Source organism: Photinus pyralis, unplaced genomic scaffold, assembly GCF_008802855.1.
Source record: "Photinus pyralis isolate 1611_PpyrPB1 unplaced genomic scaffold, Ppyr1.3 Ppyr1.4_LG4, whole genome shotgun sequence".
Taxonomy (NCBI): Eukaryota; Metazoa; Arthropoda; class Insecta; order Coleoptera; family Lampyridae; genus Photinus; species Photinus pyralis.
Window position 1 is genome coordinate 43,076,122 of NW_022170511.1, and position 25,457 is coordinate 43,101,578.

The following is a 25,457-nucleotide window of genomic DNA, read 5'->3' on the forward strand; positions in this document are numbered from 1 at the left end:
TAAAACCCCCATCTTTTTCAATAATCTGTGATGCCATGGAATTATAATACAAAAACTATACGCCAATATCCGTCATGCCATGGAATGTCTACTATAAAACAAATCAAATTCTATCAAAAAGTATTATATTAGGAACAGCGAATTCAACATAAAGAAATACCAAAATACTAAGAACGGTTTCCCAATATAACAATTTACAATAAATGTTCGAATAAGTCACCATCGAGGTCACCATTAACTGCAAGACAGTAACCAAGCCGATCATAAAATCCATTTCGCACTGCTGTAAATTGATAACTGGATATTTTTTGTTTTAGAAAATTCCATGGTATCGCAGATTATTGAAAAAGATGCGGGTTTTAGTTTTCCAATTTTCCGTCTTTAAATGAAAACAATTTAAAACTAATACGGTTGATTGGCGTAAAAAAATTTTTTCTACAAGAAACTTTAATACATTTTTGCTCTAAAATAATTTGGGGAGCCAATAATCGCATGTTATGAATTTTACATTGAAATCCCTACGATGCGTTACGCAAGTCACCACCCTGTATATGTTAACTGTGCAAAGTTTGAACCGAATAGGTTCAAGCGTTTGCCAGAGGCAAAGAGGCTTGACCCTACGGGGTCATTGGATTTGTCCTCGGATTTGTCCAAGCGTTTGACAGTTATCGTGTTCACGGACAGACGGACACCATCGACTCCCCTAAAAAGCTTGCATCGCTTTGCTCTGCCGATTAATAACTGAAGTGAAGTACAAAATTTACTGATTAGCATATCAAAAATTTATTCATCTCCGAAAATGACCCCGAATGTTGTAAACAAGATATATTAATGGTTGTAAATATATATTAAAAACAATTAATTACGCCAAAGCGTCAGCTGATTTGCGTTGATCGAAAGGTCTGGTCGCTCATTGGCTCATTTAAATTTATTCCGTATAGCCCAGTCAAATGGTGATTTTTCCAAAACAATAGTACATTGATCTACAAGTTTAGAAAAGTGTTAGTTTTCTAGTGAGTGTAAATGTTTGAATTCACGAGTGAGCGCAGCTCACGAGTGGATCAAATTTGCACGAGCATAGAAATCCACTTTTCTTACGTGTAGATCATGCTATTTTTTCGTGTAGTTTACAAAAATAACTCTAATTGTAACGTTTTGTTTTGATGTCGAAGAATAATTTATTATAATATCAAAGTAGGTATGTTGAGCATTTGTTGATATGGTAACAAAACATACGAACAAGTAAATAATTTGTGAATAACGCTCATGTAAAATGAGTCAATCAAACGGGAATAATGAAGAAATGTTACAATTGGTATTAGAAGCAGAGTCAAGTTTATTACCTAAAAAGTCCAAAGTAAGTACGAGAAATGAGTTCTGAGACTGGAGAAATATAAAAAATGTGCGAGGAGCAAATGAAGATATTCTAATTGCGTACTTTGTTGGAAAGGTTTGTATTACTCGTATTTATAAAATTTATTAGCACTGATTTTTAAATATTCTTAGGCAAAAAAACTTAAAGCTGCTACACTATGGTCACAATACTCGATGCTGAGAAGTACTCTACAAATATAGGAAAAAGTGGGATATTTCTGTTTATTACTTGCTTACCTGAAACGTCAAAATGACGGTTATGTGGCAAAAAATCGAGAGTTTTATCGATGGATAACGTAAAGGAGTTTTCAGAAAAGTCTCCTGATGACAAGTTTCTGTTTATAAAGGTCGTGTTGGTAATTGCCCTGCACGGACCCTGTCGGGCGGAAGAATTACAGTTACTAAACGTGGATGAAGATTGGGGAAATATTTTGGTCATAACATTAAACGACACAAAATCAAAGAAAAAACGAGCCTTCACAGTTACATCGGAGGATGAATTTATATTTTATAAACGTTGCGGTCGCTTTCCTCATCTTCTGGTGTAATATTTAATAACTTAATAAATTGTTCATTTATGATTTACAATAATAAACAAAATGAATGAAAAAAAGTGTTGCTAACTGAAATCGTGAAGAAAAGCGTTGCTAACAAGAAAAGTCTCACTTTTCTTCACGATTTTTGATTTAACAATACGCCACTTTTCTATTAACTACACGAATAAAGTTTTTTTCTCAACGGTTTTATATGTTTTCGAGAGTGCTGAATCTAAATTTATGGTGTGCTGCCTTATAGGAGATCGGCTTCATAGCCAAAAACGCAAAAAATCGGAATTTTTCAGCACTTTTTTTAGTTGTTTGCTTATATCTTAAAAACTACACGTTTTTTGAAGATGTGCGTTCTACACAAAATTAAAGCAAACAAAATTTCCTACAAAATGCACTAGTGCACTTTGATTTTGTGTTAAGCGGTCTTCGCCCTAGAGCTCAGTGAAACGAAATGATTGTGCACAGGATCATCATTCCTTTGAGTGACCTGACGTCATAGTTATAGCCACAGTTAATTTGTACGTTTCCGTTTTGTTTTGCGTCGTCCACTAGAAGGCCCAGGTAAAGGGTCTTGGGCAATCGAAAGTCCATCAAAGAGTCAGGAGCTGTGGAAGGTCTAGGCTGAATACTAATTTGTGACTGTTCAATGTTACTATGAAAAGTGTAACACTAGAAAAAACTAAGTAAAAATGCATAATAATGATGCAAAATCTTATATAAATTGATACCTTCTGTCTCTTCAGCCGCTTCAGGCGGTAAGACTGGAATTGGCTTATCCAGATCGCCTTCGCATTCTGCATCGTATCTATCGTCGATGTTGGAGCACGACCCTTCACACTGCTGGCACAGTTTTGTGCAAAAATTAAGTTTTTTGTTGATTACTTGTTTATTCCTCGACTTGAAAGAGGTGGTAGGTACTGGGCGCTTTTGTGAAAATTCAAAAAATCGTGGCTTTTTAGCGAACTCTAGCGCGGGTACCGCTTATCGCAAAATAAAAGCTAAATAATGTATTTTGTAGAAAATTTTATTTACCTTAATTTTGTATAGGGCGCCCATCTTCAAAAAAACGTACGTTTTTGAGATATAAGCAAAAAACTGAAAAAAGCTCGGAAAAAAGTATTGAAAAATTCCAATTTTTTGCGTATTTTGGTATGAAGCCGACTTCCTACAAGGCAGTAAACAATAAATTCGGATGCAGCACATTCGATAACATATAAAACCGTTGATAAAAAAACTTCCGCAATTTTGTTCCGAAAGCGGCAGTTTTAAACACGCATTTACTGGACTAGTAGTGCGACCTGCGACCTCAAACCGAGGCGGCGCGCGGCGGCGGCCGGCGTGTGCATCGGCTGACGTTTTGGCGCTCGTTTTGGCGTAAAAATGTCCGATTTAATTTAAAAAATTTGGATTGTAGGCCGTAGGTTCCCACATCAAACTAGAAGACAATTAATTGCTCTACAAAATGCGAGACAAAATAGTCTTTTTTTCGTAGTGTGTCATTTTCGGAGATTCATTTTTTGATATGCTAAGGGCAGAATTTCTTGAACTAAGTTATTTTTCATTGACAGAAATTTTATTTGAAGGTTTCTATGCGGAAACGAGATAGATTGACTGGACTAAAACATATTTAGTTGATATTTTTCGAGATATTTTTTTACTTCTAGTTTCTAGGTTTGTACCTACTTCCGGTAAATGTGGTTTTTCTTAGATTTCAAATAGAATAGTCCTACATTAAAAACTTAAAATTTCATTTTTCAGATTTTTCTCCGAAACTTCTAAATGTAACATACACCCTTCATGTCCACTTGGTTTGTTTCAACCTCGGTTTCAACTATGAAATGTTGGTACAGAACGAGAAGGTTCGCTCAGGTGAACCTACAACCTTTAGGGCCGGCTTTTTTTTCATTACTGTGAACTGCCCGAGAGTTAGCATCCATAGAAACAAATGCATTCGCGCCGTATTGGAATAGGAGCTTATCTATCGAATAAGTAAGTATAACTGGCACATGAAAAGCCGGTTCTTGGTCCGTTTTTGGTACCTACAGATAGTTATCGGCTTATCGCTATCGAAATTTTTAGCCTATCTCTCGGCATATCTATTGTAGATATTTTTATCGACAAAGCTCATCTCAAGTACTTCAAAACGGGCCGAAAATTCCCAAATTCCGCGAACAATTACATGCAAAAACCGCGGTCGGGTCGCTGGGCCTTTTACCGTAACTGCTTTATTACCTAATTGGTGCCCAATTATACACACACTTAAATTACATTATTCGCAAATGACCGGCCATTGTAAAATTAACAGAAACGGTATTTGTTCAAGGTGCACATTGCGGTGTTCACAATTTTGCTATTCACATCGGTAAACAACATTTTAGTAAACCGTTAGGATTTTAGTTAGTAGGTGACTCGAGCCTTACCTTTGATATATTCGGCATGTGGAATTGTTCACTCGCTTATCGCTGGCGTGTCGTCTGCGATCTTCGAAAAGGTCCTTAACGGCGGTCACGCCGAGTACGAACAGTACTGGAATCATGGCAATTTCTTTGCCAAAAGCGTTAATCGCGGGAAACCAATTGAGCAATACGATAAATATAAAATACAAATTAGCGACCCTATGAAATTGTTCTAGTAAATTCCTAGGTAAAAAGGATAGTAACGTATATTTAGTAGTCCGAACTTTGTTATTGGGTCTATTGCCATTTGGATGTTCCTTTCTAGGCGTCTTAGGAGGAACCGTATGGTTAGGCACTACTATACGATAACGTTCTTCTTGTTCACTACGCGGAGATCGTCTCAATAAAGTACACACGAGCCTCTGCCACAAAGGTGGAGGAAGCGAACGTCTTAAGGTGTAAATCGAATCCGAACGAGATGCCTGTCTAGAATGCCCTTTTGAAGACGACTTCACACCGCTGCTCGCCAAGTTTTCGCCCTCTTTGTGTCCCGGAGGCAGTATGAAATCAGTTTTCGATCCTACTCTACTATGTCCAGGTCGTAACCCTGCGGAGGAATCTGTTATTTGACCTTGCGAAAACGCTCTTTGATGTCCTCGTGCCATTTTAAGAGCCGAAGGTCGACCCGCAGCACCTGCGGTTACGTTACCTCCGAGGGTTGTACTTCCGCCGTGACTGGCGCTTCTCCCGTGTCCTCGCACTTCTGGAGATTTTGTCTCTGGAAAGGTGTACGTGGCACATTGAGCACCACGTACAGAGAGCAAATCTGTTGTTGTCTCCGCAGCCCTGACATTTTCGCCTCCGCTTAACGTATTGGACATTCTTAAACATCTGGTACTTTCCACAATTCGCTTATCAATCTCTTCTGAATGCGAACTAAGCAATTATTTATTTATCGAATGCACATAAAAGTCGGAACACTAATCACTAGCCTTTACTAATAAAATGTATGTTTTTTAAGTTCATAATGAATTAAAAAGTGTCGCAGATATTGTTAAAAGTTTTATTGACGTACTAATAAACTACTTAACCTCACGTACGATAAAAACCAACACAACTTCCACTCACGAAAGCACAACATTAACTAAACACACGCGATACAAACCAGTAAACCTATCTAATCGCCATCTGTCAACTTGACAGCAACCTTTGCCTAGCAACCAACATAAAAGCTTGAAAAACACGGCGGAACGCTCGGTAACTGTTTTTTTTACAGAGACGTATTCAGGTATATTGGTTCGGCGACGAAAGCTTGATTAAAAATCACTATTGGATAATACAAAAAAATGTAAATGTCTATATGGACTATGTATGTTCGTACGAGTGTGTGGCACGTTTGTTATTATTTTTGATGGTAGAGCCGAGGATGGAAACGCATCGGATGTAACTATGTAAGTAACATTTGGTGGCGTTTAAAGTAGTCAGTGCATCAGTATGTTGAGAAAGATAGCCGTGTATGTACACATTATTTTATTAGTATTAATTTGTAGTATATAATAATAAAAAGATGGATGGAGTAACTTATCACTTAGGTATTCAGCTTTCAGCGTTGATGTTGACTCTTGACTCTTCCTTTAAATACAATTGAATTTGCTTATATAAGTAGTAAACGAAAGGTTTCTAGAAAAATCACATTCTCGAAAGTCGAACAGTCCAAAAGACGTATCATATTTCAAGGAAAGAATGCGCCACATCCACTTTCATCCCTTATCGCCGGTGACTAATCTTTTATCGACTTCATGGCAGCTCTACAGAGGTTCTCCTGTGCACAGGTCGTGACGACTAACATCTCTGCCTGAAACACCCTCTTGTTCTAGGACCTCAACAGGCTTACGCCCAATTACAGAGTGACCCGCATAATGCTTTTTAGAGGTGCCCCTGCAGAAGGTCTTAAGTTGTTCTATACTACTTAGGAAAACTGCAGGAAAACCTAATTCGGAGTAGCCGGCAGAATGCTCGAAACTGATCTAAGGAAATTCCCATCTCGCCACAGATGAAAAATTCACCTCAAACCAGGTTCGAACACCCGACCTCCGGATTTATAGCCCAATGCTCTACCACTGAGCTACAGTGACGGATCTAGAAGTTTTCAGCACGGGGGCAAATTTGGTATTTTGCCGTTGCCGCCCTTCTTCACACACAGCTAACACATGAAAATGATCAGGGCAACATAAAAAAATTTTGGCTTTACAGGAACGTTGTATCGTTGTTGAGCCTTCACTCAACGGTGATACAGGCAACAGACTTGTCTTTTTTGTTTTTTTTTGCCATTTGGTTAGTTACCTTCATTACGTACAGCGCTGTGATCTCAAAGTCTATAATTTTGGAGAGTACCTATCCCGCATAGCTTATTCCAGGTTTGGTTCTCGGGATTTCGCGGACGCCATATTAAAATTACACGAACCATGCCGACTTTTGCCGCCCCTATTGAGTGCCGCCCGGGGCACTGGCCCCCTTTTGCCCCCCCCCCTATCCGGCACTGCAAAGCTATAAGCCGGTTAATGCTATGCTGACCAAGGAAGAAGCAGATGTCATCTCTCGCGACCGATCACCATATAAATACACATGCTTGTTCTCCCTACTGGTAGGGTTGATGAACGATTGATCTGAGTTCAACCCTAGGTTCAGCCATTGCTCCATGTGCGCGGTAGAATGGCTTTATAACTTTTTGGTCTTAGTGAGACAGCCCGGAGGGACTCCCTGATATCCATCCTTGCCCAAGGCAAGGTTCCTTTCACTCACCCAATGCGTTTAACCGCATAGAAGCTCTCCGAGCCTCCGCCTCCACAGCTGAGCCCAAATCCGCTCACCTTCTATTCGTGAATGGCCATTGCTTTTCAGCTATCACAAGATCCACAGTATAGGGGAAAGTTTCCTGAAAACAACACTCCACTCTGCGGCAGGGGTTGGACCTCATATCAAGTATAAGTCCGGTAGAATTATTTTTTACATGTTCCTGTATCGATTCTGGTTTTGCGCTTCAGTAATTTTAGGTTCCGGTATCGGTTGTTTTTCGATTCGAAGAATTCCAATATAAATCAATAAAAAATGTATTGTACACAAGATTCAATTACATGTACATTATTGTTTTTCTATAAATATTTTTTTGTTGAATTGAAACGTCATTTTAGCTTGCGCGTTTGCTTCACCTCTGTAAGCTGCCTGATATTTTGTACTTTCCTTTCCAATAGCAGTAGTTTCACAAGAACACAATAATGATACGTAAAGTTTAGAATACGGCCCTGGCGATCTGGAGTTAGGGTAATTTGGCTTTCGGTGGGTGGGTAGAACATGTAATGTTGGCAATTCCGTTCATTGAATTGACGTCGGCTGATTTGCGCACCGTAATCCGAACAATCAACTGTGTAGAAGCGATTAATTGTTCGTTAATTGTGAGTTCTATTAAATAATCTTTAAAATGGATGAAGAATACGATGCGATCGTTCTGGGTACCGGCCTAAAAGAATGTATTTTAAGTGGAATGTTATCGGTATCGGGCAAGAAAGTACTACATGTCGATCGAAACAAGTACTACGGCGGGGAGTCGGCCTCGATTTGCCCCCTTGACGAACTTTTTTCAAAATTTGGTGCACCTCCACCGGACGAGTCGTATGGACGCGGCCGCGATTGGAACGTAGATTTAATTCCAAAATTCCTTATGGCAAATGGCCAATTAGTTAAATTACTCATACATACCGGTGTTACACGTTATTTGGAGTTCAAATCTGTTGAGGGCAGTTATGTGTACAAAGGGGGTAAAATATCCAAGGTAAGCACAAAATAGTTTATCTGGTTTATCTAATACCCTTTGACAGATGGGTTCAAGTTTTAATGAAATGTAAATTTTGCTAAGTTAATTACCTACATCAGTTTTTTTTGCTTTTACCGTTAAAAGCATATTTAAGGTAACTCATGCAGAACTTGTGGCTTGCAAAAAGTTTGCAATCCTGTTTTTTCTAATTCCTTCTGTTACAAATTGTGAATGACTGTTCCAAACGTGCGACATCTACTGCTGTTAACTTGTAACCGCATTTATTTTATAGGTGCCGGTCGATCAGAAAGAAGCTTTGGCCTCCGATTTAATGGGCATGTTCGAGAAGCGAAGATTTCGCAATTTCCTAGTTTACGTTCAAGATTACGCCGAGCAAGATCCTCGGTCGTGGAAAGAGTTCGACGCGCAAAACCAAACTATGCAAGAACTGTATGAAAAATTCGGTTTAGATAAAAATACGCAAGACTTTACCGGGCACGCTTTAGCTTTGTATAGGGATGATGATTATTTGCAGACTGCTGCGATTACTACCATAAGGCGTATTAAGTTGTACTCTGATTCTTTGGCACGCTATGGAAAATCTCCTTATTTATATCCGATGTATGGCTTGGGAGAACTTCCACAAGGTGGGTACATGTAGATGTTTGTCATTCATACTTATTCTTGTTTAAACAACATTGTTTACAATATTTCTGACTTGCAATAAGTGCATAATATTGAATTTGAGAAAAGTACTTAACTGTTCAATGCTTGTGTTAATATAATTTTTCTCACCTACTTGACCACAATCTCATTAAAATCTACCTACGAGATAGGTGGGCAGCAAATTGCTTCGGTCTCAAAGCAAATATCTACTGAAAATTGTCGCCAGACAAATTTCAAAAAAGCCAGCTGGAAAGTGGTTGTTAAAGTTCTGTGCTCTATCTAATTTTGGTGAAATTTGCAATTTCTCTAACGTAACCTTTCAGGCTCTAGCATTGTAAATTTAGTCTGGCACCTTTAGGTAGGTACCGAATCTCCATGTTTAGAAATGAATGGATGGAGATGAATTTGGACACAAAAACAGGAGGCATAGATAATTAACACTTTCCTGATTAGAATGTGGTTTTTGTAGAACTTGAGATATCCAATTTACCACTACATTTGATAAATCATAACAACTTTTGGTTTACTTGAAAATTCGTTTATTTTAGTATAAATAGATTTCATTTGCTATTTCATCCAAATCGCATTTGGCAAAAATTCGACGTCAGAGTTGGCCATGACAAGCGCTCATTCTAATATTTTTAATCATTGATTAACCTCAATTATCACATGTAACAAACCGAGCAATTAAGATTTCTAGCTGCTGATGGTTTTGTAAGGTTTTTTTATGCCAGAAAAAGGAAGTGTGACTGTTTTACCTCTCTGTTGTTTATAGTTGAGGCCACACACCGAAAAATGGAATTTGTAAGCAAGGTATTAGTGCCAGAAGTGTTTATTGGATCCGAGATATTTGATAACCGAATCAAAAAAGTAGTTTGGATTCTGTGACCCGTGTTCAGCCGAAAGGATGGTTAGCTTTCTCGTGAGCTGTTTCAACGAGAGGCTGTCACTTCCCATGTTTTAAATGTTCTTTACTACGGATTGTGGGTTCCAAGTGTAATGATATCTTCAAAAAAATATCTCTGTGAATAAGAAAGTTTGCATTGCGCATGTGCACGCCGGGTGTTTACAATATGCGATATGTTTGCCTTTACTTGAAGCATTTTTCTTGGCACAGGTGCCACAGCTATCAGTTACCGAATTCAAAAAGAAAGAATGAAATGTATTGAATACTGTAGTAGTTCAAGCTTCGGACAGAGAGAGAAAGTGGCCGTAATAGCGCACCCAACTTCGTTGGAAAATTTGTTAAAAATACCATACTGTAAAGAAATTATTGTCATTAAACCTATGTGCTACAATACAATTACTATTTTTTATGTTAAAAATTGTTGAAACTTTTTCTAACGCTGATTACGATTATTAAGTGTCAGCAGAAAAAACTCTTTGAATTTTTTTAATCACTTGAATGTTGTTTTAATATATCCCTGTGTAGTAAACTTTATCAATTTCCGAAACTAAATCGCACCGGCGCAGAAGTTTTGAATTGAGGCACAGACTGACCTCTTCCACTTTTTTTTAGGCACTAGCGAAAGAAGAAAATTTTTTATTAACGTTCGTCTAACGTCATATTTTTTGAAAATCTCAAATGGCACAAATTATAATTCTGGATAGCCGATACTACAAAATTTGAGATGATTCTGTCTCTGATTCAACATTCCTTCTCACCGTACAAAATTACTGGGACTGGGATGCTGCTAGTTGTGGAGGGAATACTGATCTTATTGCTTCCTAGAACTTACTGGCCTGGTACTTCAATGGTTCTAAAATAACGATTTCCACTGACACACGTGGATGGATTTTGTCGCCAATTTTCATCATTTTTATTTCGCCTTGGACCATCATATTAACCATGAGGCGCAGATTGTCCAAAAATTCTCACCACAATATAATACGTCTCCAAGCAGGGTTGCAAAAAATTTGACCGGATTTTTCCACATGAAAATAATGGATCCAGATTTAGTTCCCCAAAATTACAAAGGCGAGTAACTAGCGCATTTTCCATGCATTGATCAGTACTTCCCAAAAGGCCATAGCGCTATGTTTTTCTTTACTAGAAGCATCTATGGTTAAAATTTCAAAAAATATCTTAATAAATAGCAAAGTTAGCATTGGGTAGTCTGCACAGGCGCACACCTGATGTGGACTATATAAATGCGGTATGTTTACCTTTACTAAAAACATTCAAAATTTCAAAGAAATAAGTATTTTCATAAATACGAAACTTTGCATTGCGCATGCGCACATCTGATATTTACTATATGAGATGGTTGCCTTTACTAGAAACATCTGTGGTTAAAATTTTTTATAATCTTGAGTCCCATTTTTGAAGCACTGCAAAGTAGTGCGGCGGAGTAGCCACAGCGCCGCTCCGTGTGAAGGCGTCCATCTAAAATAATGTTTCGCTACCAGCGGCGCCACTCTGCACCGCTTCAAAAACGCCTCGTAAGAAGGAGCTCTTAATAAATAAGAAATTTGGCAAAAATACCTGCAATCATTTCATTTGATGGCAAATAAATTAACAAATTTATTCAACACTGCTTCACGAATGAAATGAATGTAGTTCTTTTTCACATTACCTGACAATTTAATAGCATTTAATAATAATAATAATAATAATAATATTTATTATCCAAACAAGTAAATATATACTCAATAACAGAGGGTTTCAATCAACAACTTTTTAAATAAATACATTGTTTTGTCACTTCAGCCAAGGCCATATATTCAGATTGTGTGCTCGATAAAGCTTCGAAATATCATTTATCATCCCACAATTTATAACAGGGCGAACTATTTATTACTTCCGCGTTGAAATTGGAACTGCCCTGAAACGAAATTCGATTTGCTTATATACCAAACTTGAGTGTTCTCGAGTGCTTCCCCTATTATGGAACAAAACATGTCATATTTCCCGTTCTTTATCACCGATGACTAATCTTTCATGGCGTGACGTCAGGATCTCTGGAATATTCACTACAATTTCCAATTACATATAAATATTAATCTGCTTCCATGACAGACCTGCATACAGTTGAATACTGTCTAATTCAAATTGTTCAACTTCGGTTCAGTTGATAGAAACTTGATTGAATAGTCTTTGAGCCTTCTGAAAATGAGGTATTCTCAAATATGTATGACCATTCACTTCAATTTGAGTTTTACATTGACAAATCACAAATTGAATTGATTGAAAATTTCATTTAAATCGACTAATCGAGAAAAACATCTTAAATATATCACAACAATGTAAATTGATATGTATTTAATACATAGTTTTCTTTAAGGTTTTGCTCGTCTCTCTGCTATTTATGGTGGCACCTATATGTTAGATAAACCAATTGACGAAATAGTACTTGGAGAAGGCGGACGGGTAGTAGGTGTTCGTTCTGGAAACGAAGTAGCGAAATGCAAACAGGTCTACTGTGATCCAAGCTATGTCCCCGAGAAAGTGCACAAGAAGGGGCGCGTAGTCCGTTGCATTTGTCTACTGGATCACCCCATCCCTAACACGCGGGACGCTCTCTCGACGCAAATAATCATACCCCAAAAACAACTATGCCGAAACTCTGACATTTACATTTCCGTGGTGAGTTTCACACATCAGGTTGCCGCTAAAGGTTGGTTCGTGGCGATGGTATCTACTGCAGTGGAAACCGACGAACCAGAAATGGAAATTCGGCCGGCCCTCGACCTCTTAGGTCCGATAAAGCAAAAGTTTGTGTCCGTCTCTGATTACTTCGTACCGACCGACAACGGCTTGGAATCGCAAATATTTATATCTGAATCGTTTGATGCGACAACACACTTTGAAACTACATGCCTAGACGTGTTGGATATCTTTAAAAGAGGAACGGGGGAGGAGTTTGACTTCTCCAAAATTAAACACGAACTTGGCGAAGAAGAACAATAACTCTTGCCAAACCATTAAGATAATACTTTCAATAATAGAACTCATTGTGCAAATTTTTTTTTAAAATTTAGTTTTCTTTTATTGATATACAACACGTATGTTTCATATAGGTGCATCGATAAGTAAATTGGCAGTTAAATAACAATTAAATCTTCATCTAACTTTGATAGTCAACGAATTTTGTTAACAACTTTTGTGTAGATTTTAAGTAAGAATAAAAGTGTATCAATAGCAGCACAAATTCGTTTCTTAATAGCACTATCGATTCTTTTGATACCGTCTCAGAAGTACAGGGTAAATTGGCAGTATAAGTTTGAAGTGAGCACTAGTCAGATTAGTGCAATAATCACAAATATACTCTTTAAATATAGCTAAGTGTACTACATTGTATTAATATATTTTCTGGCGTTATAGCTTTTGTTTTAATTTGCTGTGCTTGTCTACCCGAAGCGATCAAATATGTGAAACATACCTTTCACAGCTGTTGGTTTTTTAATAATGCACTGACAAAATGGTATGAGTATCACTGAGATGTTGCAATTTATTTAATGTGGATAGTTTTCCGCAGAGTTTGTTAATATTTTTATATGTGTAACTTGAAGCTAAAAATGAAATATGTTATATATCATTCAGTAAAGGGTAGAATAGTTAAAAAAAATATTTGTAGGGCAAATTTGTATGCATGTCGGCTTTAGTTTATTTTATAATTTTTCATATTACAACCATAAAAGAAAGAAAATACATTTTTTATAAATTAGCTTTATGTTTCGTTTTTATATTAGATGCATGTTTAAACATATAAGGTGATATGGCTCTGATATATCGATTATGTGATGTTAACATTAATACCAAAAAAGAAATGTTTACACAGTGTATTAACTCACTGAGCTTTTTCGCATTCCATACTTATTGTAGTTGTATGCTCACGAATGTTTCTAGCTCGTGCTTTGTGGAATTGTTTACTTCTATTCTTAATATCAGTTTTTTAGGGAAGTAGATAACCAGCATTTAGTTTGTGATTCTCTGTAATTATTGGTATTAAGAATATCCTCAAAAGACCCTTGTTGTATAGAAAATTGAAATAAAAGCTTCTCAAAACTAGCACTTGTCTCCGTATTTATTTCTAACCAAGCTAATTAACTTCGTTATTTTTTAAATACTTTCGTACAGGAAGTTGTGTAGTATCTATCGACAAAGCAGGAAAAATTCATTTTGTAAATTAAAGACTGCTAATTTTGATGTTATAATGTTTAACACTACCCTCCATAACCAGTAAACAAAATATTCCATAATAATTAACATCAGTTTTCATATGCTCATTTCAAGTTAGTAAAAAAATTCTGTCAATCGAAGTATGTTAGGTATTACCATTGAAAGTTATAAATTCAATGGTATTACTCATAGATTCTGTAATGTGCAAGAAAATGTGTTGTTTTGCTGTCATTCGTTTGCACAGAACTTTCAATGATTTATAGGCTGGTCAATCCAGGCAGGTTTATGCATGTGAGGTAGAAAAAATTAGTAACAAAGTGATCTCTGCGGAAATGAGTACTCAACAGGGTCCTTATTAACCCCTCAAAAATCGCACTTTGTCGCATTGGTGGAACTTGGAAAAAAATGGCCGCCATCTTGATTTTTTTCGAATTTATTGAATATTTCGTAAAGTATACATTATATCAAAAAAACTCAAGAGACTTTTTTTTATGGAGAATCAAAAGTTACCTATAATAAAAAAAAGTTTAAGTCTATTGATCAAAAAACAAAAAAGTTATTGAAATTTATATGATTTGGGTAATTATCCCATCTGTGTCGAGACTTAGATGTATTTCAAGAACTTAATGCAGATATAGCAGTTTTAATTAAATCAGGACTTAAAATTATTTTAAATCTGTACCGGTGTCCAAAGAAGATTCATGATATTAACCAGTTACGTCACACACTATACAGGGTGGTGACTTGCGTAACGCGTCATAGGGATTTCAATGTAAAATTCATAACATGCGATTATTGGCTCCCCAAATTATTTTAGAGCAAAAATGTATTAAGGTTTTTTGTAGGGAAAAATTTTTTACGGCAATCAACCGTATTAGTTTTCAATTTTTTGCATAATAAAGACGGAAAATTATTTTTTCAATAATCTGTGATGCCATGGAATTTTATAATAGAAAAACTACGCCAATATCCGTCAAGCCATGGAATGTCTACTATAAAACAAATCAAATTCTCAAAAAGTATTACATTTAGAACAGTGAATTCAACATAAAGAAAGACTAAATTACTAAAAACGGTTTCCTAATATAACAATTTACAATAAATGTTCGAATAAGTCACCATTAACTGCAAGACAGTAACCAAGTCGATCATAAAATCCATTTCGATCTGCTGCGAATTGATAACTGGATATCTTTTTGTTTTAGAAAATTCCATGGCATCGTAGATTATTGAAAAAGATGCGGGTTTTATTTTTCCAATTTTCCGTCTTTATATGAAAAAAATTGAAAACTAATACGGATGATTAGCGTAAAAAAATGTTTTCTACAAAAAAGCTTAATACATTTTTGCTCTAAAATAATTTGGGGAGCCAATAATCGCATGTTATGAATTTTACATTTAAATCCCTATGATGCGTTACGCAAGTCACCACTCTGTATATGCGAATGACTTCAAGGCAAAGCCATTCAATAAATTTATTCAATGGCAAAGCTTAAATTCAGAATTGTGTTTAGCCTCACTACCACCAACCGAAGAAGCTGCCAAACAGCACATTAATATCATAATCTTTTTTTTTTATATATATTGATGTATTGCTCCATGTGAATTATTTGGATATATTTAATGTAGCAGGTAAGTAGAGGGAAGCAAATAATTGAATGTTTTTATTTTCTTTAGGTTATCGATTTCGAAGCTCACTTCATCATCAGACCTTGCTAAAATATATAAACGACTCTAGTGAGCCGATAACCTAAAGTAAATAAAAACATTCAATTATTCGCCTCATTCTACTTACCTGCTACATTAAATCATGAATCTTCTTTGGACACCGGTACAGATTTAAAATAATTTTAAGTCCTGATTTAATTAAAACTGCTATATCTGCATTTAGTTTTTGAAATACATCTAAGTCTCCACACAGATGTGAGTAATTACCCAAATATTGAGTATTTTACTTTAAAATCCTTATTTTCAAAATTGGTCATACAAAACAGTTTTAACTAATTCAGATATTTACCAAATTTAAAAAAAATCCATATTGCCAAATCATATAAATTTCAATAACTTTTTTGTTTTTTGATCAATAGACAAACTTTTTTTTATTACAGGTGACTTTTGATTCTCCATAAAAAAAGTCTCTTGAGTTTTTTTGATATAATGTATACTTTACGAAATATTTAATAAATTCGAAAAAAATCAAGATGGCGGCCATTTTTTCCAAGTTCCACCAATGCGACAAAGTGCGATTTTTGATGGGTTAATAAGGACCCTATTGGGTACTCATTTCCGCAGAGATCACTTTGTTACTAATTTTTTCTACCTTAACCACCTATTTTGACTAGCCTATTAAGCGTGTTAGGTGTAATCTTCTAATCTACAGGTTTTGCTATGTATTTTTTTAGTAAATAAAAAAAAGCATATCTAAATTGATTGAATAATGTACGTTACAGTATATTGTGTAGCCATGGTCTATGATTATTCTACCATTTAGTTAAATCAGGGATTTTCAAAAATTTCTTACGAGATCATTGCGGTACTTCTGAGCATGCTCCGAATGGTCTCTGAAAATATATGAAGAATGGTTCTGCAGAAGCTTGGAAAGACATTTGAACGTATTTCAAAGAAGTACGTAAATATGGATAGAAATTGGAAAAAATCTTTGGAGAATCTCAGAATGTTAGTTTCAAAATGTAAAATATGCCCGATAGATCTCGCGCGATTAGACCGATTAGGGCGTTGTGCACAATCTTGTTCAAACAAGCAGTTTGCAACTTTTGTTTTTTTCTGTCTGTGCCGTAATGAAAAATACTACTCGATACAGTATACTTTTTTTATTCTTCTCTCAACAATGTATTGTAGAACTCAAAAAGTGGCAATGCGAAAGTGTTTTAATTTTTTTGTATCTGTCCACATCAGAAAAAAATAAAATCTAAACCGGACAAACCAGTTTTTGAGATCCACATGATAGAAATCCTTATCTTGGACACCCTACAATCTCAAGAAATACAAATAAATAGAAATTACAATGCATCAACGTCTTTATTTCTAAAGTTTAGGCAATACAAATTGTTATCACGACATCCAACATACAGCCTGTTATTACTAACTCTAGGCGATGAAAATATTTCACCCTCTAACTGTAATTTTCCTAAAACGGTACCACACTCAAAAGGCATAATGTAAACACAGCCTTTATTTGACGCAACAGCGCATAAAATTTTATTAAAATAACTAAACAAGTGTGGAGTTGCAGTTATTGAAGAGTCTAATGTGACAACATAACACAATCTACACTCATTTTCCACAATTCGCACACAATACATTTTATGATTTGAACAGCCGAACACCACAAAATCTCCAAAGTTACACAAACCAGAAAATACATTTCCATCAACTTGAAAACTGGTAATCTGAAAGCAAGAACCAGCGTATTTCCCTACAAGAGAAAAATCTGCATACCTTTTTCCCATTATCGCAAGATAGAAATGTCAGTATTCCGCTAACGGAAACCCATCCTACCAGTGATGGTTGAGTGATAATAGCTGGGGAGCCAAATATTGGCACGTTTGCATTGTATTTCCAAATTTGTTCACCACTAAAAACGGAAAAGCTACAGCAGCTGCCTAGTGTCGTTGCAACATACACTCTTTCATTGTGAATTGTAGGATTTGAGGTAACACTTCCAAAAATATCTCTTTTCCATATCAATTCCCCATTCTAAAAATTAACTTTAAAAATCTCCAAACACTTCAATCAATTACTTACATTATAATTTACACAGTACAGCATTTTGTCATAGGAACCAAAAGTAATTGAAGTATTGTTTTCGTAAATGGCAGGAGTACACTTTATTTGATCGCCTGATTTATACTTCCATACAATGAATCCCGTTTTAATGTCGACACAATATAGATGTCCATCATAGCATCCTGTACAAACGTAAGAGGTAGATGGTATGGCACAACAAGCACTTTCAATAGCGTCTGGCAATATGGTGAGAGACACTATTGCTCCAGTTATAGCATCCAAGGTTATAAACTTGTGGGAGAAACTTCCAATGGAGACTATTCTGTAAAAACAACACTCACGTTGGATGATTAGGTAATCAGTTGCTATAACAAAGCTTAGGTTTGTAGCAACCCTGTCCGCCATATAAAACCTTATTCGGCCCCAAGTTTGCCGCAAGCATCGTAGAAGTTAAATCTGTTTGTTTGTTTGAAAAACATATATGGTAGGTATAATTAAAAAGCAATAAATATATAAAAAAATGCAGCACCATTTTCCAATAAAAAAGTACCTACTGTAGCAGGTGGTCGCTTTAAAAATGTTTTGTTAAATTTACAAACTTGCCAGTATAGGAAATTTTATACAAGAGAACAGAACTAATATTCGAGAAAATAAAGCGCGTCAAGATAAGAAACGATTGTTGAAGCAGATAAAATATCACGAAAGGGTTTGAGTCGAAAATGCAAACATTTCGATGCGCTATTTTTTTGGAGTGGCTAGTTACGTTGAAAAACCAGTTATTTTAGTTGTGCACCTAATCTGTTGATACGAGGTACTATCAAAATTATAAATAAAACGGCAATCGGTAGATAATAAGGTTAAATACAATTAATTTGTGCTTTCGTTTGCTGCAAACCTTAAGTTGTAAAGGTAATTGTGGACTATAGGAGTTTTTTATAGTTTAATTATGGACATTTCCGTACTGGTAAATTTTCCCATAAATAAACTAAACTAAGCAAAAGACTGAAACATCAATAGATGGACAGACACTAAAAATCCTAGCAGTTGGTTTCATAATTAGCGAACTTATATTTCTTGAATCTTTTTTTCATTGCCTTGAAAAATCAGTTTTGTTGATTAATAATACACATACGGTTTTTAGATTAAATATCGATTGCCTCCCCCAAAGAGAACATGCACTTACCTTTCATCAACTATTGTGGGTGTACTATCCACACATGCTTCCAAATCGTATCTCCAAGCAATTTTCAATTCTATAGTGTCTGTACCTTCAACAGTCAATTGTTCGGTATCATGAACATATTTTGTCTTCTTCAATTTTTTATATGGAACAGCCTGTAAATGACTAACGAAGTTACAACACTCCTTGAACGTTTTCTCAAACAACAAAGTTGTTAAATCATTCTGTTTTGTAGTATCAAGTGTACATTTTAATTCTGATAAACACTGAATGACCGTAATCGAATTTCCGCCCAACTCAAAAAACGTGCAATTTTCAAATTTCTCTGCACTATTGATGCTCAAACCTAAGTATTTGCACCAGAGTATCATAAAAACGTCCACGAGTCTCTGTTCGTTGTCACTACATATCAACTTCTGATACATAACTTTTAATGTCACCAAATCGACTTTCCCATGGTCTGAAAGTGGGATACTTGGAATGATTTCAATGTGATCTGGGAAACATTCACGTGGTAACGCATGTAACAATTTCACCCGCAGTTTATCAACAATTCTCTTCTTCACAGCCTCATTAAATTCCTTGATTTCAACAAACAAAATCATTTTGTATTCATCTTCATACCAAATGCACACATTTGGAAGGGCTGTATTTTGAAGTACACATTCTTGCACTTCAAAAAGGTTGATTTTGTGCCCCAACCTTTTGATCATACTATTAACTCTGCCCAAATAAAAAATCTCGCCGTCCTTTATTTGCACCAAGTCACCTGTGGCACGAAATACGGGTGTAGTAATGGTAGAGGCATCTTCATCGTCAATGTAACATATCCTAGAATAACTACCTATCAATACGATAAATTAGCAGATATCAAATGAATGATTACCAATGAACAATTCGCCCTGCCCGTCAGTAATAACTTCACCACTATCAGTGCGCACCTCCAATAGTGTATCTGGAAGGTGATCGCCTAAGGTCACACGGCCACCACCTTGGCTCTCAAAGGTAGAAGCCCAACATGAGACCTCAGTTATACCATACAGATTAAAAAATTTTAAATCTCTTGATCGCGGTCGTTTTAAAATTTCTTCAGGAAATTTCTCACCACCAAATGCTAACACACGACATGACGATTTTTCTAACAAATACATTATGTCGGCATCATTCCAGTGTAATAACAATGAGGGAACTATTTGCAGTATTGTAACGCCGCCGTGGCATTTATTGCTTGGAAAGAGTACATCAAGCATAAATCTTCTAGATTTAGGAGGAATTACCAACGTACAACCTGTGGTTAGAGCTAGGAATACTTCAACCATGAGGGATCAAATGTTAGTGGCGTTCCGAAGTATATCACATCTTTTTCGGTCACCTTAAACACAACTCTACAAGAAATCATTTATTGGTCATCAAGACTCGCTGAATCTACCTTAGACCCTTGATATTCGATGCAATGCATTCGCGGGTTACTTTAACAATTTTGGGTTGTCCCGTTGTTGCGGATGTCATAATGCAATATGCAATCGATGCGAAACTGTCACGATAAGGAGTTACCAGTTTTCTTTTCCAGAGCGTTAGTAGAATGCTACCAAAGTTGGTCTCCTCTGTATAATAAGTGGGTAAAAAGTTGGTATACTTATCCTTGGGATCGTAGCGTATTATCCACTTTATACTCAGTTTTCTGGTCAAGAGAACATTCTTCTCTAATGATTCAGGATCCAAGAAGATAAAGCAGAGGTTGCATTTCTGTAAGCTGCAATATATAAGTTCTATAAGTGAAAAACAAGTAAATCATTTTGTATCTTTGTTCATTACAGTACTACATTAATTAGACTACCAAAAACAACATAGGATGTACCCTCGGATGTAACACATAAGCATCTAAAGAGAATTCCAGAGATTAGGTATATAGTTTTTTATTTTTTCAATTTTTGAAGTGGTCATGGTCAAAAACCCCAAAAACGGCCGAATTTTTGTGTGCAGTAAAAATACCAGATTGAAGTGTTTGATATGTGTTATAGAAATTAAGGTTGCTTAGTAAACAATTTATTGTATTGTATATGCTAGCATTGTATTAAGATGTATATACAATGATGCTAGTACACTACAATGTGTACAGAATAGCAAATACGCAATATTTGTGATAAAAAATAATCACAAGATTAACATGTAAATATAACATAATTTAAATATAATACAACAAATGTCGACTGAGGGCAGAAATATTTTTAATTGTGTATGGTAGCACATTAAATATTTTACAGCAATAATATATCAGGTTATGATGAAATAATGCTGTCCTATATCTACCAGGGATTAAATTGTGTCAGGTGTTATAGTTACCTCTGTAAGATGAGAAAAATTTTCACATTTGACACAGAGGTGTCAAATTCTTGACAGAATAGCTTCCTAGCTGAAACCAAAAATTGCCAACATATGTACGCACTTACAGACGGGAAAAATTTATTCTTTAAAAGTTACTTAAAATGGTCTAAAACGTCGACATTTGATGAAATTTTGAAATGTTCAAAAAACGGCTATCGCAATAGCTACCTAGCACATGCTAGGAAGCTAAAAATGATATATGATTCAAGTTTCTGGTTGTGTACTGTATTAATAATAATAATAAAGCTTAATAATAAAGCTCATTTAATGTTTCGTAGAACAGCCTACATACATTACTCATTAGTCAATACAAAAGCAAAATAAAAATATTACAAATGTAAGAACAAACAAAAATTATAACACAACAATACTTAATTGTTACGAAAAGAAGTCTGTACTGAAAAATTCCTCATACGAATAAAACGCTTTATCAATAAGAAATGCTTTAGTTCTTGATTTGAATAAATTAAAAGGCAATATTGTGAGGAATATAATTATACATTTTTATATTGATATAATCAAAACTGTTTTGCGTCTTACTTAAACGGCAAAAAGGGACAAATGCATTTAATTTGTTGCGGGTGTCATAATTATGAACATCGCAATTTTTAACAAAATAATGTTCATTGCGCTTAACAAAACAAAGACAAGTAAAAATAAAAATAGATGGAAGCGTTAATATTTGGTGATCAATGAAAGCTTGCTCACAATCATCTATTGAAAACACTGTAGAATACTGTCTAATTTTCAAATGACCCTAAAGTAAGTGTGGGCATTGTAAATAAAGTATTTAACTTTATTTAAACAATGGTGTGGGTAAGTGTGCACTAATCACATAGAAAATATTTAGCTTACCTATAGCACACCGTCTATAATAGGGTAGATGACAAATTTTTTAAAACCAGTTATAACTGTTCGTATACCTCTACTATAACTTTAAAATATGATATTTCAGCAAAATAAATCATATTATTGCAAATTTATGCAATTTAAATTGTAGATTTTTATTCTAGCGCCAAAACGCTGTTTTGTGTCATGGCGGTGTCTGTGACGTCACAGTCCTGACAATTAAAAACACATAACCCCAGCGTAAATAGTTTAAAAGATTTCGTGATGAATTATAACTACTATAAGTGGTGCCCTAGCATGGGGTACACCTTGTCGTGGTGGTAGGGCTCAGTAGTCACATTTTTCTGTGGCACAGCTAAGTATCCCAGGCGGGCAAGTCTGGTTCCAAGGATGCTGTATCATTCAAATGCTTCATGGAGTAGAGAAATCCAAAAGGGTTCTCGACGATTGCTCATTAAACGTAATATACAAAACTGTATTGACATGAGTAGCACATTCTTCACGTACGTTAACTCCTGCGGCGTGCGGTAGATGACAATTTGGACAACTTCCGAATCCGATTGAGCCATTTGCCGATAGAGTTTCGAATAATCGGACTATATCATGACTTGTTAAACGTGATAAAAGAGACTTTATCGACACTAGTACTCCTTTGGACTCTGAGGGGTTGTAAAAGTAGCTTGATAGTTGATGGTAGGGCAAAGAAAAGAATTTGTTTTCTTCGTCGACAACATAAGGAAACTGCATACACCTTTGCGTGAACCTAGGCGTGAACCGTATGATGCGGATAAATGTTGACTTAACTGTGAATAAGTTGCCATCACGCTTAAGAGTCTTCTGTTCGACTGCAGCCAATGTAAGGTTCCATAAGAGCGCCCGCCATAAGAACTGTAGTTTCAAAAAAAAAAAGTTGTTTTAAGAGCTACTTTTTATACCTTTATCTACAAAATGTTCGTACGCTTACGTACAGAAAGCTCTTAAAGTGGACATAGCTTACTGAATCATCTCAATATGATAGCTTCGATGACCAAAAACAAAGCATCTTGTATTACAGTTTTGATACGGTTCTGTGCAACGTCTCCCTGTCTATACTGATACGATACGGGGATATGATGATACGAGGATACGCAACAAGTCTGGACCGGCCTTGTACACATTCCTCTTAAATATTTACATTTCTTGTAATAAGCTTAAAGGCGGGTTTAGGCTCGTACGCAGAACGGCGCTGCTGCAGAAAGTCGCAGCCGCAGGTAGTTCGAGACCATGTTGATATACGGCCTTGTTTATGCTTGAACGCACAAATACAAAACGTAGGTTGCCGCAAATATGCTTGTCTGTAGGAGACGCAGAAGTTCGCAGAATTTAAACTTTGTACGCAGTTGTTTGTAGTCGGGCGTACAGCTCTTCTTGATCCTTTGTCACCATACTTGAAAAACATTTAGAAACCTTCCAAATTTTCTCCTATATTTGTTAACAGGTCTTACTGCCCACCGTCGTACCCTCCTTTGAGTATGCAAGAGCCCCAACTCATTACTTAACGCCGTTAGTAACAGTATTTTCTTTAATTTAATTCTCTTCTTGTCTGCCATTGCAGAAATTAATCAAAAATCTGTTTTTTCTATTCACTTAACCAACCACGTTATTTAACGACCAAAAGAGGTTAGGTTTTAAATGTCAATTTCGACACTTGAACACTGAGAACAACTGCGTACCAACATAAACAGATACGGTCTATTCAGTATATCTTCCGTTGCACGTCATTACCTGAAGAAAACGACGTACCAACGTAAACTTACTTTCGTTTATTAGGCAACACATTAAGCATGTAGTTTATTTTAGCCGCAACAATTGGTAGCATTTCGCCTTGTTGTCGCGTTTAAAATTGTAAATTTGACAGGTTGCTTTTGGTTTACTTTTCGTTTGATTTGATTTTGATTATTTTCTACGTCTTTCGCTGTGCATTGGTTTGAAGAGAAATTACTGAAGAATTTAGATAACCCGTCAGTAATTGTGTTCGATAACGGGAAAACAGACAACATTAAAGTGTGGTTAGGTGATCATAATGTGCAGTTCTCCGACAATGATTTTAAAGCCGAACTGTTGAAAAGGTTGCACAGTAAGTACGTTCGCAAATTATTTGATATTATCTAAATCTTGTTGATACTTTTAGGAATAAATCAGCTAAAATGTACCGCATAACGCATTGACCACTTAGCCGAGCAATATGGTTACTTCGTTTTACAATTATCACTCTATCATCGCGTTTTTAATCCTATCGAACATATTTGGGGCATAGCGAAAAATTACTACAATCGACACATTGGTAGAGATGGACGAAGCATTGAAAATTGCATAAACATGTGACAAGAAACACTACAATCGATAACTTCCGAAACGTGGCGCAATTCAGTTAAGGATACGGAAACTGTAATACACGAAAGAGAAAAGCAATTAGATCTTGAAAACGTTGCTACTATTATTATAAACTTTGGACACGAAAGCAGTTCTGATGATTCCGATTAATTTGAATATCATCCATCACATCACATAACCTGTAAAATTTTATATTTAGTACTTTCTCTGTAAAAGAGATGCTACATTTGTACAGTTCATAAGTTATTAAAGTATATTGTATGTATATTGTGGTTCCAATTAACGAAATGAATAATAAAAATTATTTTTATTTTATTTAAGGTGTGCATTGTTCACACAAACAATGCAGTCTGGTTGACAAGTGACATAACCTAAATCGCTCAAAACTAGATTTGGCATTATTGCATAGTAATTACGTCACAGAAAATGATGACGTGCAACGGAAGTTATACGGAATAAAGTGTATCACTAGTACACACGGGAGCGTACTTCTGCAGCTGAAATTTCCACTCACTTCTGCAACGTGTGCATTCTGCGTACGAGCCTAAACCCGCCTTAACTTAAAAACCTACAAGACTTATATGGCAGTTTTCTGATGAGCAAAAATCTTTCTGTTTGATGCAAGAAATATTCCCAACATCATTACATCATTTTTTGGCAGATTTGATGCTATCAGCTTTCGTATACCCACTTTCCATTCCTATCTGGTTTTAAAAACTAAACTTTAGGATAATATGATCACCATAAAATGGAACAAGCACTAAATTAAAAAACGTGGACAAACTATATCAACGCACAGAGGATTAGGATAATGACGTCACGCGCTCTGATTGGCGTTTGATATCACGTGACAAATGTCGTTATTTTTTAATTTTATTTTTACTAAAATATAATAGTTTCTCGTGTACATTACCAAAGAAAGTTATTTTGCGATACCCTGGCACCTTACTCTATCTTTATGAAACAAACATTTATTTATTCTTTTTCCACTGTCATGTAGCCTATT

At 35.8% G+C, this 25,457-nt stretch overlaps 3 protein-coding genes across 3 annotated transcripts; 1 reads left to right on the forward strand and 2 right to left on the reverse strand.

Annotated features, from left to right (window-relative positions):
* Positions 1-4,337: 4,337 nt before the first annotated feature.
* LOC116168496 (phospholipid-transporting ATPase DNF1-like) lies at positions 4,338-5,485 on the reverse strand. Its single transcript, XM_031484374.1, has one exon. The coding sequence runs from the start codon at positions 5,197-5,199 to the stop codon at positions 4,339-4,341; it is 861 nt and encodes a 286-aa protein (XP_031340234.1). The 5' UTR covers positions 5,200-5,485; the 3' UTR covers position 4,338.
* A 2,204-nt stretch (positions 5,486-7,689) lies between these two features.
* LOC116168222 (rab GDP dissociation inhibitor beta) lies at positions 7,690-13,118 on the forward strand. The gene is made up of 3 exons (XM_031483925.1): positions 7,690-8,147; positions 8,422-8,776; positions 12,080-13,118. Exons 1-3 carry the CDS (start codon positions 7,797-7,799, stop codon positions 12,703-12,705), a joined length of 1,332 nt encoding a protein of 443 aa, XP_031339785.1. The 5' UTR covers positions 7,690-7,796; the 3' UTR covers positions 12,706-13,118.
* Positions 13,119-16,937: 3,819 nt separating this feature from the next.
* Positions 16,938-20,597, reverse strand: LOC116168009 (beta-alanine-activating enzyme; the record flags this gene model as incomplete). Its single annotated transcript, XM_031483650.1, is given in 8 exon segments — positions 16,938-17,327; positions 17,377-17,512; positions 17,561-17,634; positions 17,683-17,986; positions 18,848-19,688; positions 19,731-20,165; positions 20,168-20,229; positions 20,274-20,597. Coding segments are annotated over 8 exon segments (2,566 nt in total), but the record flags the coding sequence as incomplete, so codon positions are not given.
* Between the last annotated feature and the right edge of the window lie 4,860 nt (positions 20,598-25,457).